The sequence below is a fragment of the Lycorma delicatula genome, chromosome 1 (assembly GCF_047948215.1).
Source record: "Lycorma delicatula isolate Av1 chromosome 1, ASM4794821v1, whole genome shotgun sequence".
NCBI classification, from domain to species: domain Eukaryota; kingdom Metazoa; phylum Arthropoda; class Insecta; order Hemiptera; family Fulgoridae; genus Lycorma; species Lycorma delicatula.
In genome coordinates, this window is record NC_134455.1 from 19,044,503 (window position 1) to 19,063,637 (window position 19,135).

Consider the following 19,135-nt stretch of genomic DNA (forward strand, 5'->3'; position numbering starts at 1 on the left):
TGGAAGAAATAGTTGAACTGTGTAATAGGATATACAGTATGACAGAATGACTGGGTGCATATACAGTACGGGTGCATCTGTTTGAGTCATCAGATATCCATGAGTAAGCCTAGTGTGCCCTATTTGCAAATGGTAAATAATAATCTCCTCTTGACGGTTATTCCTGCATGAGAAACTTCATGGTGACACAGTGTTCTTAACTGGACAAAGTTTATTGTTAGTAGTAGCATTCCATTCACTTTGCCACACATCATTAACCACCCTCTTCCAAAAATAGACAAGATCATTTGAAATAATCTATTGGTGAAAGGAGGCTGTAATTTAACCAGATTTGTGTTCTTCTTATGACAGCGACAAAGACTAAAGCAGTAATTTAATACAGAAGGCCGTCAAAGGGGGGGTAATAACATGGTGCAACAGTAAGAACTGGAAGTAATTGTACATTTAGAGCTAAGCAAAGGCACTGAGCTGTGATGCCTAGTGGAGTAGTAGATAATGGTCGTTCTTCATATCGATTAAAATGCTGGTTGGAGATATCGCATCAAAGGTTGCATGATTTCGTTGCGCTTTAATGCGAGCCACATAGGAGTATATCATATGATTTTGTCTATTCCAAAGAGATGTCTCACCACTATCAATCAGCAGACTCACCACGGGGCTTAAGCGAAACGCATGTGTAGTAAGACGGATATATGAATTATGGACTCCATCGAGTACATTTAGAGAGGTGGCCCGTGATGACGAATAAGCCACGCAAACATAGTCTAAGTGGGAACGAACGAGAGCTCGGTGCAACATGCATATACGATCGGCTACCCAGCGGGTATTAGAACTCTTAGCATATCTAACATTTTTAGATACTTACCTTAATCTCCTTCAAATGTGTTACTCAACACAGCTGTTGATTGAACTACAATCCTAGATATCTAACCGACATGAATGCTTCAACTGGTTCATCGTATAAAAACACTTGAGGATAAACATATTCCCTTAACTGGAAAAAGTAAATCCATTTCGTATTTTACGGTAGAACGTGAATCCAGTCCATCTACTCCACATTTTAAGCGGGTTGTAAGGTTCTGAAGCAGCCTCTCACCAGTAGCTAATCTCTACATGCTATGTAAATAAAAAAATCATCTACAAATAAAGAACACATAACGGGGTTTTGCACAGTTTGTTATACTATTTTTGGCTACGGCAAACAAAGTAATAATTAGGACATTTCCTCGTGGTACTCCGTTTTCCAGCGTGAAATTTTCGGACTGCCTTAAACGACCTTTCAAGTGCGTTCTCCATATCAATTGGCGTGGTATCAAGGATTCCGTTGCTTTCCAATCCAATCGGCTGCGGTGACGGTACCGATCAACGCATGGTCCAAATCTTTCTCTAAACAACCGATGATGGAGTTGTCTGAGAAATGATATCGACATAATTCACCATGACCATGGTTTTTGTTTAGCACACCAAAACACTCGACGGCAAACAGCCCTCGCGTTGCGGAAGGCGCATAATTCAGTCGTAGGTCGTCGGTTGAAATTGCGTAATCCCTGCGCTGATCCTTTAGTGCACCTCTCTTACAGTCTTCATTCCGTCGAGGAACAGCAGGCAGCCTTGGGTTTTCAGATGTTAAAGGGATGAATTTATTCGTACTATCGAGAATTCGGTTTGTAAACTTGGGAAGTTGGTGGAACACGCTACCGCTCTTGTCATACTGGCTAGAGGAATCCTTGTATCCGATTCAGCCCCCTTTCTGAACCACCCACTTGCGTGGCTGACACTGAGGTAAATCACTATTACCGATTGAGATAACAACCGGTCTATGATTGCTTCTAACAAAACTTCTGGATTGAAAAAGTGGAAACAATTTTTGGAAGAATAAGACTACGGAGTAGTGTTGCTAAACTTAGGGACAGATCGATGCACGAAAATGTACCTGATCAAGATGATACAAATGTGTACGATCCATCATTCAATAAACACAGATCTAAGTTCTGCCTCAGATGATAAATTAAAGTGCCTCAGAAAGAACATGATGACAAGTTCCAAGAATAGTGATCGGCGTTGAAATCGCCAAATATTGGGCAGGGAAAAAGAACCGAGGAAAACAGACTGGATAGATCATCTTCACCGATTTCGGAATTTGGAGGAAGTTATAAGTTGAAAATATTCATTCTGAATGTCGCCATTATCTTTACTAATACTGCAAGGATGTTTTTCGATAGCGGAATATTACGACTTTCTTCAGAAAAACAGCTACACCTTCATGTCCTTTCCCCTCAGTTTGATAGTCACATCTTTCGTAGACGTATCAACGAAAGGACACATCATCATGGGGATGGAGGTGAGTCTCCTGCAGACACACTAATAAGGATTTTCTTCCTTTAGTAGGATTTCAATATCCTCACGGCGAGAGCGCAGACCGGAAACATTCCAGTGAATAATATTGTTACCCACAAAAGTATTCTTTTTTTCCTTTATATGCAAAACTCTGTGTGCAGATTATTTGTCAAACACAATCTGGTTTTTCTTTTTGATATTGATAACTATTAAGAAGTGCTCGCTTCTTCTGTCTCTTCATCTTCATCGGCCTCCATATCCTCGAGATGATAGTGGGACTTGGAAGCCTGGGAGGCCGTAGATAACACACCAAGCGACGAGTTTTTAGTAGATCCCCTCATAGGGATCTTGGTATTTTGCTGCGTTGTTGGTGTAGCGGAAATTTTCTTTGGTGACGGATTGATTGAAGTGATTTTCAGTTAACCACTTTCGGACTTTCTAGCAGAAGTAACCTTCTTGCTTCTACTTAGTGCTGTAATAGCAGATGTGAGCGATTTTATTTGATCAGACAAAGCTTCTATCAGTTTAGTCAGTTTCTCACATGATACACATATTTTTTTTATTTTGTACATTATTTGAAATAGCCTGTAAGAAAATAATACTAGGTTGTTCAGGATTCTTCATCCCGAGTGATTTTCTGTATTCATGATGAGCCACAGGAAGGGCACTTTATGCTCAGTACAGATCTTTAATAGAGTCTTTTCTTCCATGTAAAGGGAACATTCCTGAGACCTTGCCAAATGTGGACATTTGCAATTTACACATTTTTCTTCTTCAGACCATGTGCTATCATCATGTCCCATACGACTGCAATGTGCATATACTTGTTCCTTTTTGCAACCAATTTTGGTGTGACCAATACCCTGACATTGGAAGCAGCATTTAGAGTTTGGTATATATGGTGGCACACAAACAGAAAGCCAACTCAAACCTTTATTCTGACAGGTATAGTAGGACTCAAAAAGGTAAAAACTAGTGATGATGTTGGTATACTAACACCATTTTTTCTTTTCATAACCCTCAACACAGACGTGACTAACAGCAATGACAAACACCTTCATAAAACAGGTAACTCAACGTAGCCAAATAACAGCAGAATATCACTCCTTTGCTAAAATTAAGCGTGTTCTGGGACTCCACTATCGTCTGGTCTGCTCCTGTATACTTAAGTGCTAGGAGTTTCTGCCACTGCTCTTCATTACAGATTTGAATTAGCAGAATGCCGCTCCTAAGTTTATTTTGCAGATCCACAAGCTGTTACAATACATTTATTAATTGAGAAGGGAGAAGAAACCCTAACAAAGGATTTACCTTCCTCGTTCTACCTAACCACAAGAAACCTCATGCAAGAATATTTAACAGATTCTGTACTATTAATCGTATTCTTATCACTGGATATATCTTCAACTTGCAAGGTTGACTGAAGTCTCCTCAAACCCCTGTTTTTGTTGTATTTTCATGTGGATCAACAATTATTGGAAGATTATTGTTTGGAACTGCCATATGATTCCCACCAGTACTGGCGATTTAATGAACTACTCCAGCAGAGCGTGCACATACAGGAACTAGGGCTACATACAACTGAGTTCACCCTGGTGCCTAGAGAACAGTGTTTGAGACTCACTACGTAGACCTATCATATAACGTATAACGTTGTGTTATGGTTGCATTTCGTAAGGTGTCGCAACTCCGCCGACTGTAAGTTAAAGCAGAAACAGTGGTAGGATGTTGCTGTGTAGTTGTGTAAGGATATGTGTTGTAATATGTGTATTTTATATATATATTTCCTTTCATGATAGTTACCACAATAAATTCTGTCTTCATCACTTCCATCAGGACAGTCCTTGACACCATTACAAGGCCAATAAGGATGAATACATTCTCCAGTTTTACATCTAAAAAAGAGTGAGTTACATCTCTCTGTAAGAAAGAAAAAATTATTAACAATCTTTAAATAATATTTGAAAGAAACTCCAACTGCAATAGTAAATAAAGTCTTAATATAAAAAATTTAAAACACAGGCCTAAAATTTTAAATTAAAAATAAGTTTATAAATAAAATAAATTTAATTAAAAACTGGAACTTCTATAAAAAGAAACTGAACCAAATTGTTTAGTAGAATATGTTTTACTTCAGAATATTTTCAGTAGTCTTTGTTATCATCTCCAGTGAGTGATGCTGATGTTTTCACAATGGCATCAGCTGACATTACTGCTGGTGGTTATATTATTATTTTTTTTTAAATCGACACATTTTGGAACTACTCCATCATCAAAACTTATTGTATTCCAGTGCAATAAAGTGGTTCTGAAACACTTCAACGTATAATAAAAGAATGAAGCTAAGAAAGGTAAACAGTATTCAACACAGAAATTATAGTGTTCTAAGCAGAAAAGATAATGGTAATTATTATCTTAATAACAATAATTCACGGAGTACACAACGTATTCATATCATCTGTAAACCAAATAAAACTCAGCACCAAAAAATATCTAGCGGACACAATGGATACAATAGTACATTTGTTTACACTAGTACAGAAAGTAAATAAAAATAAAAAATAAAAATATGTCATATTTACACACGTAAACAAAGATTCAGAGAAAATAGCTTAGTATATTTAAAAAATCCAGGTAAGTGTAGCCTTCAGAAAAACAAACATAACTAAAGATCATTTTACACTGAACACAATCATCAAATAAACATATTCTGGAAACAATAAAACATAAACATATTCATAAATAAACAATTCTTCTGGAATAAATAAACAACACTATTCTTGTTGAATAGTATTTTATGTTGGTCAAATGGGGATGCAGGTTTAAAAAAATATATAATGAATCGATGGATAAAGTCATTGCTGGATGAAAATCCATACTATCAAAAGAAAAATAACTTGTGAACTGTTTTCATTGAACCAAAGTGATAAGATTTTAAAAAAATATTAAATAAAAAAAAGTAATAAAAAGATCTCTTTAAAATCGATTCCAGGTGATATGGATATGTTGAGTACACTGTAATTATTTCTGTATATAATTATTTCTGTATTATTCTGAAATAAACTGAAAAAAGAAAAAAAAAGAATTGGTTCAGATAAGTTGTTGAGTTGGTTGATTTCAGTTATTGTGAATGAAAGTATCTATCATTCTGGGTTTTCAGTATATTTTGAAAGTGTGTTTTGTTGTACAATGGGTCAAGGTAATTTATTTGTATTGTGCTCATATTCATCTGTGAAGTTCAATTTCTAGTGTATTTTTTTATATAAGATAATATTGTTTTCTGTTAATATTATTTATGTTCATATTGTTTTTTGTTGCCTTAATATAATACGATGGTGTTATCAAAGTACATGTGTCAGTGTATTATTTGTCATTAAATTTTCTTTTGATAAAGATATGATAAACTCTTAAAAGCCCTCCAAAGTAACATAGTATCAATATTTGTCAGTCACATCATAGATATAAATCCACTATCATTGAGAACAAGCTTGATATTTGTACACACACACACACACACACACACACACACACATGCATACACACACACATGCATACACACACACATACACAAAGAGAGAGAGAATCACATTTAATATGTGATTAACACAAATGTAATGTTTAATACATTTACACATTGTGAAATGTATAAACACATAAAAGCAGAGAATAATGATATGTGAAGTTTTATAAAGCACATGCACTTTTCATTCACATTCTTCCTTCATATCTGACTAATAAAAAAAAACATTTTATACACAATTTGCCTTTACACTAATTTAAATTCATTACTAATAATCACAAGCATTCACTGATCACGAATTACAAAATTACATAACTAATAATATAATCATATAAAAAAAGTCATCTAATTTGGCCTTGAGATTTATCATGCTATGTGCCCAATGAAACACAAATTGTTTTGTAGTTGAAGTATTAGTGTACTTAGTAATTAAAATTCAATAAGAGAGATTAGTATAAAAAGTATAAAACTATAATTAAATTATAATGAGAAAAAACCATAACATTTGTTAAAAATGTTATAAGTTAATTAATTAATTATCATTTTTATTTTCCTTGTATACACATGTTATTTATCATTTTGGTTCAATGAAAATAGTTCACAGGTTATACTAGGTTACTCATTTATCAATTATTGACACTACAGTAATTTTTTTTCATTCCCATAAAATTATGTTTTAATCAGGTTTGAATAGCTGTATGACAATATGTTATTTTTAAAGACTGACATTAAATTATTGCTTATTTTGCATCAGAGAAATTAAAAATTTTCCACTTCATTTATTAAATTAATTCAAAATATAAAGCAAATGGTCTCGTATAAAGGAAACATTTTGTACACATTTTAAAATAAAAAAAATGGCTGAATGGATATTAGTGAGATTTGTACATATCTAAGTAGGTCTAACCAATTAATGTTCAAAATAATAAATAACTGCGTTATTTTTTCAAGGGTGAAAAATGAAATGACATAATAGCAAGTTTTAGCTGAAATGCCTGCTTTTATAGTTTTAAGAAAGGAAAAACAATAAGAAGAAAATTAACCACGTTGCAAGAAAATATGTTATTTCAGATGACACACATCATCTAATCAATTTGTTATTAATGCGCTTTTCGTGAAATGTTTTTTTAAAAATCTGATGTGGAAACCACATGACTTCCTTCTACGTCTATTAAATTACATATACACATTTTTTTAAAAATGAAAAGTACATTAAATTTTATTTCATTAAAAAAAAAAAAAAAAAAAAAAACTTCTGATATTTTTTCAATTTTTTTTTTATTGTTATTATTTATCGTAAATTTTGTTTACGATCAGAGATCAATAATTATTAATAAATCAATATATTTAAATTAAAAAAAAGGAGATGAAGTCTGATATGAACTAATGTGCCTTACCCTTGTAAGACCAAATATTTCATTAATTAAAATTTTATTTGACTATAACTCTGGAACCGATGAAAATAAGTACCACTTATGATATATCTTTGAAAAGCCCTCAATGAGGGCTTATTACTGCAGTTCAGAAAAAGTCCAAAATCCAATTTTTTTTTGGATTTGGCTTTTTTGGACACTTTTGGTTCAGTCGATTGTAATGAAAGGGGAGGTGCACAACTAGATGTTACAACAGTTCTAAATTAAAAATTTCAACATCCTACGGCTAATCGTTATTGAGTTACGCGAGATAAATTCGTACATACATACGTACAAACGTCACGCCGAAACTAGTCAAAGTGAATTCAGGGATGATCAAAATGGATATTTCTGTTAAAATCGGAAAACCGAAATTTTTCGCGTTCACAATACTTCCTTTATTTCAAGGAAATAAAAATGAAAAACAAAAATAATAAAATGTCCAAACATTTAATATTTATTACCAATGGTTATTTACTAAGTCTCATCATCGTAATTTGTTGCAACTACTCTAAGTGTATGAGTATTTATGAACAATAATAGTTTTACTAAACAATAAAAAGATAGGCTACATTTACAAGAAAGTACTTTGATTAATTTAAAGACAATAAAAAAAATTGTATTTATTTATTAAGAGTGGGGACTTCCATCTAAAAATACCATGTGATGGAATTTGAAAGAGCTGTGTTTTGCATAAGGAAACAACTTTGCGGTAGATTAGGTTCAAGACAGAAATTATCAAGTGTACTCCGTGATTTTAAACAACCACTGTTAACAGAAGTTAGATCTTTCCCCAAAAAAGCTGTATTATAATGCAATTTAATTAAATAGCAAGTTTTTCATTATTAGGCTAGAACTAGTTAGCGTAAAGGTAAAATTTTGTGACAGGTCATTTTAGTTTAGTGTGACATTTAATAAAATTTCATAAATTACTCCCAGTACAAGGTTTACAATATCACAGAGCCATTACTAAATGTTCTCTTAAAAATTAAGCACTATTCCAACATGTATTGTTCTCTGATGAAAAAAGCCACAAATTGTAAATATTGAGGTTATTCTTTTTTTTTTTTTTTTTTTAACTGAATTTTTACGGGCATCGACTGCTAAGGTCATTAGCCCTCGTCACATTCTTTAAAAGAAATCATTATCTCCATCAGGATCGTCATATGTAAGGGTGTAAAGGGCCCTTACATTTTATTTAAAAACACAAACTTCACAATAAACATTAAAACATAAAAGACAAGGACAATCACAAACACTTACGGGGTGTAAAGGGCCCCAATATTAAAATTTGAGATAGGTTCTCAAAAGACCATGAAATTAAATTAAGATTAATCTTATCAATACCATATCTTTCTTTCTTTCTTCTATATGTATATATAAAACTACCGCTTAGAGTATCTTTTACCACAGCTTTAAACTTCCATTTTATAGACTTTTAAGAAGTCCACTGGCGTGTAAAAAAGCAACTATATTTTCTTCATTTCCATTATCCAGATCAGCACTAATATTATTTGTAAGACAGAACCTCTTTCTGAGGTCCTCATATATGGTACACTCTTCTATTAGATGCTTGATTGTCAGTGTTTTATTACAAACACCGCACATTGGTCTCACTTCGCCGGTTAACAAATATAAATTTGTTAATCGCGTGTGACCGATTCTAAGTCTGGTCACCGCTACTTGTTCACGGCGAGTCAACTTAAAGTCGCTTTTCCATTTATAAGGAGAAGTTTTAACTGAGTTTAATTTTGTATTTAAACTCCTCCATTCAGCGTTCCACTTGTTTCTTACTATGTTTGTTAGACGGTTTTTAACATCTGCCACTCTTACAGGAAATGCATCCAAATCATCGCAGACTGTTGCCTTTCTGGCAGCTTCGTCTGCGATTTCATTACCTGTAATACCAGCATGCCCTGGAGTCCATACAAATACGCATCGCTGTCCTCGATGTTTTAGAACGTATAAAATGGACAGGATGTTTGCAATTAGGACATCCTTAATGTTCTTGTTCCGAATTGCGACGAGTGCACTTAATGAATCGGAACATATTAGCACTCTCTCTTCGCAATAGTGTTCAGTGTAGCGAAGAGCTTGCTGAATTGCAGTGAGTTCTGCCGTGTAAACACTGGCCACATCTGGCAGTCTCCAAGAGTGGGCTTCTTCATTTACATATATCGAGCATCCAACACCATGTTCGGTTTTAGAACCGTCAGTATAAATTCTAATATGTTCTTCGTAACTACTGACGGTTGCTAAAAATTCCTGCTGGATGATCACTGCTGGTTTCTTTTTTATTTCTCCTTGAGAGAGATCCAAACTTGTATTTACCGCTGGCAAGAGCCATGGCGGTATTTCTCTAGTAGAAATTGCTAGTGTCTCTGGTATAGCAATTTCATATTTTCTTCTTAATTCGTGATACCTAATTCCGGCTGGTCTGGAATAGGTAGCACGACGTTCGTATAATGCAGCCATGGGATGATTCATAAACAATTTATTATTTATATGAGCAGGGAATGCCCATATATTTGCTGCATATCTTAACAAGAGGATCTCTCTTCTATAATGTAGTGGCATTATTCCGGCTTCAGACATCAGACTAGCCGCCGGACTTGTGCGGAAAGCACTTGTTGCGTATCTTATTCCGCTATTATGAACTACGTCTAACTTTCTTAAGTGTGACTTTCTAGCGGATGAGTATACGATACATCCGTAGTCTAGTTTAGACTGAACCAATGCTTTATACAGTCTCAATAATGTCTCTTTTTCTGAGCCCCAATTTAAGTTCGATAAACATTTTATAATGTTTAGGGCTCTTTTGCATCTATCACTGAAGTCCTGTATATGTAATCCCCATGTAAGGGATTTATCCAATACTAGTCCTAAATACCTTACGCTGTCTTTATATTGTATTGGATTATCATCAATTGTCAGAGCAGGACTTTGATGAGGAATTCTCTTCCTACAAAAGTGTACACAGCACGTTTTTTCTGGTGAGAATTGGAATCCTGTATTCCTTGCAACTTCATTTAGAGCATTGATCGCTCGTTGCAGTTTGTACCTCACCATAGCAGTCTTGTTGCTGGCATATACGATTGCCAGATCATCAACATAGACGCTTTTGCTGATTTCTACTGGAATGGCTAATATCAATTTATTAATGGCAATGGTAAACAAGGTACCGCTCAACGGCGAACCTTGCGGTATGCCATTTTCCAATATTCTTTCACATGAATATTCATTTTTGACGCGTACTTGGAAGGTGCGGTCATTCATGTAGTTGCTGAGCAGTATAGGCAGATTGCCACGAATGCCCCATTCATGTAACGAGCATTATACCATGACGCCAGGTCATATCGAAAGCCTTCTGAAGATCAAAGAAGACTCCGACACAATGTTTCCTTGTAATAAAGCTGTTATATACAATGTCCTCTAAGCTGATCATTTGATCAGTGGTAGAATGGTATTGTCGAAAACCTGCTTGATACGGTGATAACAGGTTTTCTTTTTCCAAAACCCAGACGAGTCGATTATTAATCATTTTTTCCAATATTTTCCCCATAGCACACGTCAAAGAAATAGGACGGTAGCTATTGGGGTCTGTTAAATTTTTATTTTTCTTTGGTACTGGAACAACATGAGCTTTTTTCCACTGCTGCGGGTACGTTCCATCCCGCCATATTTTATTATAAAGTTCTAATAATCTACACTTTGCAGTGTTATTCAGCTGCCTGATCATATTATAGTGGATTTCATCCGGACCAGCAGCTGTGTTACCTGATTTTTCCAACGCTTTCGCGAATTCTTCCATTTTAAATGGTACATTATATGAGTAATTATACTCAGTTCCAAAATTTAGTAGACCTTCGTGTTCTTCTTTTTTGGTTCGAAAACCTTCCTCGTAGTTGGCCGTTTTGCTGGCCTTTTCGAAATGATTGGATAACAGCTCTGCAATTTCATATGGAGTATCTTTTATTTCATCTTCATCTTGAAGGCTAGTTATGGGAGCAAAATCATTACGCCCACAAATCGCCTTCACTTTCCTCCAAACATCTGATGCAGTAGTAGTTTTGTCGATGGATGACACGTATTGCTGCCAGGATCGTTTTTTCGAATCTATCATAAGACGTTTTGCATACGCCCTGTATTTCTTAAAGGCAACAAGATTTTCTATACTAGGACGCTTCTTAAAGGCATTATACGCCCTTTTCTTTCTTTTTATAGCTTCACTTATTTCATCGTTCCACCATGGAACGGGTTTCTTTGTAAGTTTCCCAGATATTTTGGGAATATATCTCGATGCCGACTCAATTATTGCATTTGTTATGGCGTCGACATCGTCTCCGATAACTCCAGTTGTTTCCGGGAGCATCGTTCTAGCTGTGAAGCTCGTCCAGTCTGCCTTTTCAAATAACCATCTTTTAGGGATGGGATATATTGTTCTTGTAACATCAGTTACAATTTGCACCGGGAAATGATCGCTTCCATGCAGATCGTCTATAACATGGAAGCTGTACCTCGGTGCTATCGATCCGCTTATAAGTGCAAGATCTATACAGGACGTCGATCCATCTCTGGCATTGAAAAAGGTTCCTGATCCGTCGTTTAAAATAATAAGTTCTGAATTCATCAGGAACCCTTCCAGTTCTCTTCCAGGGGGATCTACTCGATCCGATCCCCAGAGAGAATTATGAGCGTTAAAGTCACCCACCAGTAAAACAGGTGGGGGAAGCTCGGAAATTAGTCTTTCTATGTCATCCTTATTCCAATCGTAATTCGGTAAGTATATGCTGCACACAGTGATCTTAAGCGGTCGCTTCATTCTAACGGCGACCGCTTGTAGGTTGGTGTTTAGAACAACCGCTTCGGTGGTAGCTCTAGTCGATGTTAATATAGCTACTCCACCTCTAACTCTTACATTTGGCGGTTGATCTCGCCGAAATATATCGAATCCTTTTAATTTAAAATTTTCATTTCGGCGGAAATGCGTTTCTTGCAGACATATACAAATCGGGTCTACGTCATGTACCAAGCGTTGGAGCTCATGGATGTTTGAAAAACATCCATTGATGTTCCATTGTACAATCGACTCGCTAATTTTTAATTTTTAATTAAATTATTGCCTGGGTTTTCCTTTCGGCCATCCCTTTTTCCTTTTCTTCTCCATCCTACGAACAGCATCGTGTTCGCGAAGAAGGTCGTCGCCTGTAAGGCTTCCGGTCTCCGTATCGGAGACCACCGAAGCCGCCGACGACGACGGGCATGGATCGGCGCCGGTTTCAGGCGCCGATTGAGAGGCGGCAACCTGGCCGCTCCCCAACACGGGGGTCGCACCGGTCACCGCCTGTGGGAGGGGGGACACTCGCCCCCCCTGTGTGATTTTTTGTGGCCTCTGAGGCTTAGAGGCCACTTCAGTTACAGGAGGCTTGGGAGTCTCCATAACAGACTCTGTAGGTATCACCTTTTTCTTTTCATCAAGAATCTCGCTGAGACGGACTTGACATTCTGGTTTGGTGTCCGTTTTCTTTTCTGGAGGAGCAACTTTCACTTTTATCGACTTATCTTCAGCAGGCTGTACCATTATCTTTGGCTTAACAAATTCTTTATTGCCAAAAGGTTTCATCTTGTTTTCGATGATCCTCTCAATCATGTTAGCCAAAGTAGGCGCAAGTTTATTTATAATTTGAGCCTCATCTACAGCAATCGGAGCAGGAGCAGGAACAGTAGCCGCAGCCTGAGCATAAGATGTTGTTGCTCTAGGCTTACGGGCGTTGACTATCTTCTTTGCATCGAAGTAGCTGACTTTTTGCAGGGTTTTTACTTCCTGCACAGCTACTTCATCTTTGTAGACAGGACAATTCCTTGATCTACAAGAATGCGCTCCTTTGCAGTTAATACATGTAGGAGGCTCTTTACACGGCTCTCCCTCATGCACCTCTTCACCGCACACGCATATTTGCCGTCTTTCGCATCTAAGAGCGGTGTGGCCAAAGCGTTGGCACTTGAAGCACCTCATTGGCTGCGGGACAAATGCCCGCACATCCAAACGGTGAATCCCCGCTCTTATCTTTTCTGGCAAAGTAGGCCGGTTGAAAGTGAGGACATGAGAAGCCGAGGGTAAGACCTCACCGTTCCTTCTCATGTTCAATCGACGGCACTCTATTACTCCTTGTGCTGCCAGTTCCTCTACAATCTCTTGCTCCGAACAATTTAAAAGATCCCGACAGACCACAACACCCCTTGAGGTGTTGAGCGTGCCGTGGGGATCAACACGTACCGCTAGCTCTCCAATTTTCTTCAGCCCTAGAATCTTCTGAGACTGTATATCATTAACAGTCTCTACATGAAGTCCCGTAAAAGTTTTTCTTATTTCCTTAACAGGGCCTCCAGCACATTTGTTTATTTCTCGAGCGATGAGAAAAGGACTCACCCTCGAGAAATTTCCATCCTCCTTTGTAATGACCAAATATTTGGGTTTCGGTACATTACTACTTTTAAAAAAAGCTTTTTTTAAGCTTTTTCTAGCCTCAATCTCTATCTTTTTATTTTCCGTACTTTTCCTCCGTTTTGCCTCAGGCGAAACGGCTGGTTCTAAACGAGGATGTTTACGTGCACCCTCTGCCACATTTAATTGTTCAACTTGCATGAACAATAAATCCCTTCTGTAGTAAGGCTAGCCGCCGGGGTACACCCCCACTCCAGGGCTACCAACCCTGGAGGTCCGTTCCGGTACTCCGGTGGAACCGGCATATGTCCTGGCAGAGAGCGGATGCGCAGTCTCTGCACTGACTCCAGGCCCTTACACACCGAGGCTTTCAGGGCTCCCATGCTCCGAACAACATAGGCACCTTAACTACATGCTTGCCATCGCGGGGGGCATGTGGACAACAAAAGGTCTCCGTTACACCTGCAAATAACTTCGACCGTAGCCGCCACATCGCCAGCTCTAAGTTTGGTATATGTCCACTTCCTAATCCATAAATTGTTCATATCCTGCAGGTGGCCAAAAAATCCAATCCATGAGGGGACCTGAAGGTGGAAATAGGTCAAAAGAAAAGCATATCCGAGGAATTTACTCGGAGCCCCGTTAGCCAGCTATATGTATTGTACATAAGTACGGCTGTTACCGCCCTGGACGTGGAACGTAGATGTTGTGTTTCGGACGTGGGGATTACCTACCTCAGGGCATTGAGGTTATTAATTTACCAAATGCTCTTAATTTTAGCGTACATGTATTACATTTTATATTAACGTACCAGTTAATTAGTTTTTTTTAATAATATTAATTATTATTATTTTGTTGGTGATCGTACATCGGTAATGGGCCTCTTTAATATGAAAGATTGATTTACCAAAACATGAAAAATCAAATTGAAAAATTGAAAAGCAAATCCTATTGAGTTATTAGAATTGAGTATCAAAAGAATTTTACAACTAACATGCTTTATTACCAAAATATAATTATGTTGCTACTGCTTCCTGCAGGTAAAATACAGAATGAACATAAATTATACAACGTATTTTAGGGATTAATAAAAAATGAACAAAGAAATGTAGCATTCATTGATTTTTTTTCAAATATTAATATAAGTACTACAGTTACTGATGAATTTGGAGTATTATCAGTTGAGCCAATGGCTAACTTGAACAGGAGAAAAATATGTAAATACTATGGTTTCATAAAAGCGGATTATTAGTGTTGGAAAACGTTTTCTGACTACGGCGGTAATCTTTCTAATAAAAACTCAATTAAACGTTCATATCAGCAATTTAACAGTACAGGAAGTACAGTCTACAGAAAAGGTGTTCGCAGATCTCCTGTTTACGAGGAAGTTGTGAAAGAAAATTTTTAGAGAAGCAAGGTAAATCGACTCGTGCAAGTTTAGAACTGGGAACAAGCCGCTTTTGAAAGCGCCTAAAACTTCATGCGTACAAAAATTCTGTTGGTGCATGCGATTGAAGATGACAATAAACCACGCCGTAACAATTTTGACGAGGACATTATTGATAAAGTGAACGAAGATAATGCGTTTTTAGAAAAAAGTAATCTTCTCTGACGAAGCTACCTTCCGTGTTTCTGGCCTCGTTAATCGTCATAATTATCGGATTTTGGGTAGCGAGAATCCTCATGACGTTCGACAAATACAACATGATAGCCCAGAAATTAACTTAAGTGTGAGTTGACTATTATGAAGTGATCGGACATTCTAGTCCGAGTACCTGTACATGTTATAGGAGTATGCAATACTACAAATCGAACATCGACAACCCAACGTTTACTTCCATCAAGATGATGCACCACCATAATGTGATTTACATACATGAATAATTTCCTCAACGTTGGATCGGCCTTGATGAACCAATTCCCTGACCACTTCGATCTCCTGACGTTCCTCCATTATATTTTTTTTCTTTGGGGTTTGTTAAAGACCGGTGTACCCAACATCAATGATCTAAAATGAAGAATCAGAAATATAATTATTGGATTATCTCCAGGTATTCTTCGTAACGTGTGGCGTGAAATCGAATATCGTCTAGATATTTTACGCGCCACAAAAGGCGCTCATGTGGAACTTGTGAAAAATTAGAAGTGTTATATGAAATCTCTGTTTAACAATAAATAAATAGACTACAATGTATTATTACTTAAATTTTATTAATTATTTTTTTCACTTTTATAATTCTACTTTGCTTGGAAATTTTGTATTAATTTATCCTCCAAATACGTAAGAAAACTTTGAAATTACTTTGGCAAGTTTTTAGTATACTATTTTATAGGTAAATTTTATTATTTTTATGTTGTAAAAATTCATTAATCATCTAATTTTTAATAGTTAATGTAGTATTTCGTATTCGTAATCGCACTATGAATAAATCATTCACTTATTAAGTATATTTGTATTAAATGCGTAAATATAAATATTGAAAATAATTGTAAACATAATATTAAATTTTCAATTAGTTTTAAGGATAAAATTGTTCAACAAATTAATTTGAGGTATTTATTCATTATTATTTTTAAAAAAACTAACATTAGTTAATTCAGTACTGGTAATCATGGTTCTCGGAAGTCGATAAAGATAGTAAAAAAATAAATATAAACGAAAACACAGTAAAAGACCGAAATCAATTTAGAAAACTTATAAAAAACGGTAGACTCCCACAGAAAGCCAAAAGATCAGGCATAAAATGGACTGAACAAAGAAAACGAGAACAAAGTAGCAAAATGAGAGAATACTGGAACAACAAAAAGAATAATTCTATTTTGACTTTATGAGTGCGTGATCCTTAGAGGCCTAATCGCAAAAAAAAACAGTTTAAGGCAAGATTTTGATTATCGAAGAATTTTGGAAACATCGTACAGTGAATGCAGATTCTTCATTGCAATGAGTAGTATTTTTATTGTTGTATCAGTCAATGGTACAGTATTCTACCATAGTCTAGTCTTTTATAAATGATAAGTGTTTTATGTTTTTAATTTATACTACTAAATAATGTTTTAAACTAAATTTATATCTGCAATTTTGCCTCATAAGGGACACTACATGTACACAAAAAATGTTGATGCAATTAATTCAGTTGTGACACGGCATTCCTCATCAATATTAATTCCTTCAATCTAGTATTTGTTGGTGGTAATTGGTAAACGATTTGTCAGATAAAATCTTGCTCTTCCAGTGTTATTAATAGTAATCGTAATAATTTGGAAAATTTGTAACAAATATGTAATTTTGTACTATAGTTAACTAAAATTTTCTGTTCAGAATGGTAAAAAACTATTTTCGTTGCAGTTTAAAACATTTTTCTGGAAAATTGTAATTTTATTTCTTAAAAAATGTTTCCATAATAATCCATTTTTTTATTTTTATCCCTTTATATTTTTTGACTTTTTATCCCTGTATTTTGCTATTTAATACAAACATCGAATTCATAATAAGGAAAACTGACCATTATTATTTTATACATATAAAAACTTGAGTTATTGCAAATAATACTAGTTAACTAGTATTTAATAATAATAATTAAATACTAGTTACTAGTTAATAATACTAAAGTTCAGTTTGATAACTAACAAAATTTAAATAATATTCTGTTATTTAAAAATAAAAACCTTATTAATTTAACAAAGGTTATCTAAGAACACAAGTCGTAATCAAATAATACTACTATAGACATAAAAACAGAATTACTATTATAAATTAATAGAACAATTAAAAATAATGTAAATTGAACAATTTATTAATAAAAAATACAATAAAATAATAAAATTTAGTTTTTGGAGTGATATTTAAATACTTCTACTAAAAGTAAATAATTTTATGAAAGAAAAGAGGCAAAAACTCCAATGATTATAGTGGTGGGATTCACTAGCCCAAAATACAGACTTCACAAATATTAAATAATATCTTCAAAAGCTGTAAGTTTTTTAAAATTAGTAACCACTATCACGTTTTAAAAAACACATATAAAGAAGTTGACATTATACAGAGTACACAAACAACTTCCTATTTCAAAACAGAGGAATATTAGGAGGTAGAAACAAGTGCGTATTTTCATTGTTACAAAATTACTACTTTACGGTGTGTTTGAAACTTTTCCACCATCTTGAATCCATCATATTGAATCAAAACTATTTTTTTTTTAAAAAGGAAGATGGACATGTGATACAAAATTTTAATGTAAACGTTTACGATGAAAATGGTGATGAAACCAGTCTCTCGATAAATATCTTTGTTTTCGAGTTATAAGCAATCAAATATGAAAAATGAAAAGTCTCGGTACTAATAAAACGAAGTAAAACGCCCCGTAGTAACTTTTTCATTTCGTATTGTATTCAGAATTACATTCAACACTGTTAATGTCCCAAAACACTAGTAATAACAGTCTACAATAATAAATAACTCTAATAATATACGCAATAACTATTAACTTTCAACACTAAACAAATTAAATGGTTAAATCAAATGATAATATTCACTTTAATTATCAAAATATTTAATATTAAAATTTAGTTTTAAAATTATAAATGTAAATAATAATTATAAACCCCACTATTATTTAAGGGCTCAGCAAATTTTAAATGAAACATTTCCAAATTAATGGATAGTTCGCACAGAATCCACAGAATGGCCTGCCAGGTTTCCAAATCTGTCTCCTAAATATTATTATTTTCGGGGTAACTTAAAATATAGTTTATACAAAATAAAATCTGTAAACATTGATGACTTGAAAAGGGATTGATGAATCTTTATTCGTAAATTATAAATGTTTATTAAACACAGTACATATACTACCGAACATGATACAATTTATAAACGGATATTAGTTAAGGTGGCGTACTCCCAAACTATAAAAGGGAAGAAGCATTCTGAACATTTCTTGTAGAATGGTATGCTTTAAAAATTATTGTGATGAGTAATTTAGGACCGATAACATTTAACTAATTTAAAAAAAAAAAAAGTTTTTTTAGTCAATCAAAAAAAAAATATTTTTAAATAGATCTTTTTAATAAAATACAGCTTAATTGCATTTTTCGTCAAAACATGCAACTTATAAGTTACGTAAACAAGTATAATAATTATTTAATTAATACAGCATTCAACTTTGGACTACGATTAATATTTTTTGTTGATTTGTTTATGTTAAATATTCAGTAATTTAAAAACGTTATTTACTTACTACTATCGAGTGGAATAAACCCAGAACCAGCGTATTTATTTGTTCCATTCACTCCGAAGCTGATAAACGTGGAATACACTAATCCATAAGAACTTGAAAAAAAAATTAAAAGATGAAATAGCATGATGATGTAAATTATGCAAATTTTTACTCATATAGAACAGTTTGCGAACTGGTAACTTTTTAC

General features: G+C 34.7%; 1 protein-coding gene across 7 annotated transcripts in view; it reads right to left on the reverse strand.

Moving 5' to 3' along the window:
* LOC142329691 (uncharacterized) overlaps window positions 1-19,135 on the reverse strand; it is a 135,027-nt gene extending 115,892 nt beyond the window's left edge. For all 7 annotated transcript variants that reach the window (XR_012757616.1, XR_012757623.1, XM_075374682.1 and 4 more), the window contains exons 1-2: window positions 18,949-19,135; window positions 4,141-4,257 (exon numbers count right to left, since the gene is read on the reverse strand). Coding sequence is in view for 5 of the 7 variants with exons in the window: in XM_075374682.1 (XP_075230797.1) it covers window positions 4,141-4,257; window positions 18,949-19,072 (241 nt within the window). In the remaining 2 variants the exon portion in view is untranslated. The remainder of the gene's footprint in view (window positions 1-4,140; window positions 4,258-18,948) is intronic.